Raw genomic sequence first — 1763 nt, 5'->3', positions numbered from 1 at the left:
AATCTGCCCGCCTCGGCCTCCCAGAGTGCTAGGATTATAGGCGTGAGCCACTGTGCCCGGCCACCATTAGCTATTTTTGATGAATATTTGGTTTTGGACTGTGTCTTGGCACTTCATCTTTATCCAACCATTGTGCTGAATGCTTGCGATCATCAAAAATAATCCATTTTCATCACACATAACAATACAGTATAGAAATGATTTGACTTTATATTATGACAGCAAAAAAAGGTAAGCTTCAAGACCATTTTCTCTTCTGTTGCTCGTTTAATGCATGTGGAACCCATCTACCCAGCTTCTTTACTTTGCTCATTTGTTTCAAATGGTCCAATATTGTTGGAATAGTGACATCAAACCTTGCTGCTAATTCACATGTAGATTGAGATGGATTCGCTTCCTCTATAGCTTTCACCTCATCATTATCCAGCGTGGCCTCAGGTCACCCATGTGGCTCTTTTTCAAGATTAAAATCACCAGAATGGAACTTCTCAAACCATTGACATACTGTTGTTCATTAGCCACATCCTTCCCAAACACTTCATTGATATTTTGAGCTGTCTGCTGCATTAGTTCCACAATGGAACTCATATTAAAAAATAACACGAATTTCTGACTTATCCATGGTTCACAAAAATTGCTCTAAAAAAAAAATTTGAAAGATAATCACAAGCCAAAAACGTACATTTGAAAGAATATGTACCTTCACAATTAAAAAAAAAAAACAAATAAGAAATGTCAAAGTTAAATGTCAGAGATAACAGCCATCAAACTTAGTACTTAAGGAAATTGGACGTTCCATACTTAATAATCTAATATTTAAATGTGGCATTATGTGGTTTTACTTTCATACCAGTGCCTAGTGTACTGCATGGCACATAGTAGGTGCTTAATAAAATAAATATATTGGACAATATAAGTGTATTTTTATTAAAATACATGGGATGAGGTATATGGGACAAAATACAGGATGAAAACTTCATTTTCTCTTTCTCGGAATACTGGGTAGCTCATGTTTTAAGCTCAAAGTAGAATGTATTATTTCTTTACAAAATTGCACTTACTTTTACTAACTCAAAGCTTTCCTTTTAGGGGGCAACAGTAGCAGAAATTAAGAAACAGTATCGTTTGCTGTCACTTAAATATCATCCAGATAAAGGAGGTGATGAAGTCATGTTCATGAGGATAGCAAAAGCTTATGCAGCGTAAGTATCATAGGACCTATTACAAATTTTTAAGAGTGGTAAAGATGGTTTTCTATTTTAATAAAATAGTAAAAAGTTGTCATATACTTAAACTGAACTCATATGTTGAGTCTTATCATTTATGGGACTACCCAGCAGCTCTAAAGTGATAATTTAATTAAACCTTCATTTTTAAGTAATGAAGAGTTGACACTTAGGGTAGTGCTTTTGCCATGTGAACTTGGTTAAATTAAGTAGTGAGTGATAAGTAAATTGAGCTATTTTATTAGCATCCTGATTACGAGAACTTAGACTTTGTTTTTATTTATAGATTTTTTATTAGTTTTGATCTGTTTTTCTTATTTTGCCATATGGCTTATCTCATTTAAACTGTTTAAAGACAAATTTAATTCTTACTTTTAAGTTCCTCATTTTTGGTCTCTTTTTCATTTTAGAATTTCTTTATGCTAGATTATTCCTAGTTACTATATTGTTATTACTATACTTGTTGAGATGTAGATTGTTAAGTTCTCCTTTTTTAATGCTCAGAAACTTTTTCTTCAAGAATCTTTTCAGAGGGCC

General features: G+C 33.0%; 1 protein-coding gene across 2 annotated transcripts in view; it reads left to right on the top strand.

Moving 5' to 3' along the window:
• The window catches only part of SEC63 (SEC63 homolog (S. cerevisiae)), a 77786-nt gene that overhangs the window by 29985 nt on the left and 46038 nt on the right, over positions 1–1763 (top strand). The window contains exon 1 of one of the 2 annotated variants that reach the window (XM_012651213.1): positions 1090–1202. The exons of the other annotated variant lie outside the window; for it this stretch is intronic. Within the exon in view, the coding sequence (XP_012506667.1) occupies positions 1171–1202 (32 nt within the window). The 5' untranslated portion in view covers positions 1090–1170. Of the gene's footprint in view, positions 1–1089; positions 1203–1763 lie in introns of those variants that run through there. 2 annotated transcript variants of the gene reach the window in all.

This window comes from Propithecus coquereli, unplaced genomic scaffold, assembly GCF_000956105.1.
Source record: "Propithecus coquereli isolate 6110/MARCELLA unplaced genomic scaffold, Pcoq_1.0 Scaffold35, whole genome shotgun sequence".
In the NCBI taxonomy this organism is placed as follows: Eukaryota; Metazoa; Chordata; class Mammalia; order Primates; family Indriidae; genus Propithecus; species Propithecus coquereli.
Note: the sequence above shows the minus strand (reverse complement) of the source record. Positions and strands in the feature narration are given on the sequence as shown.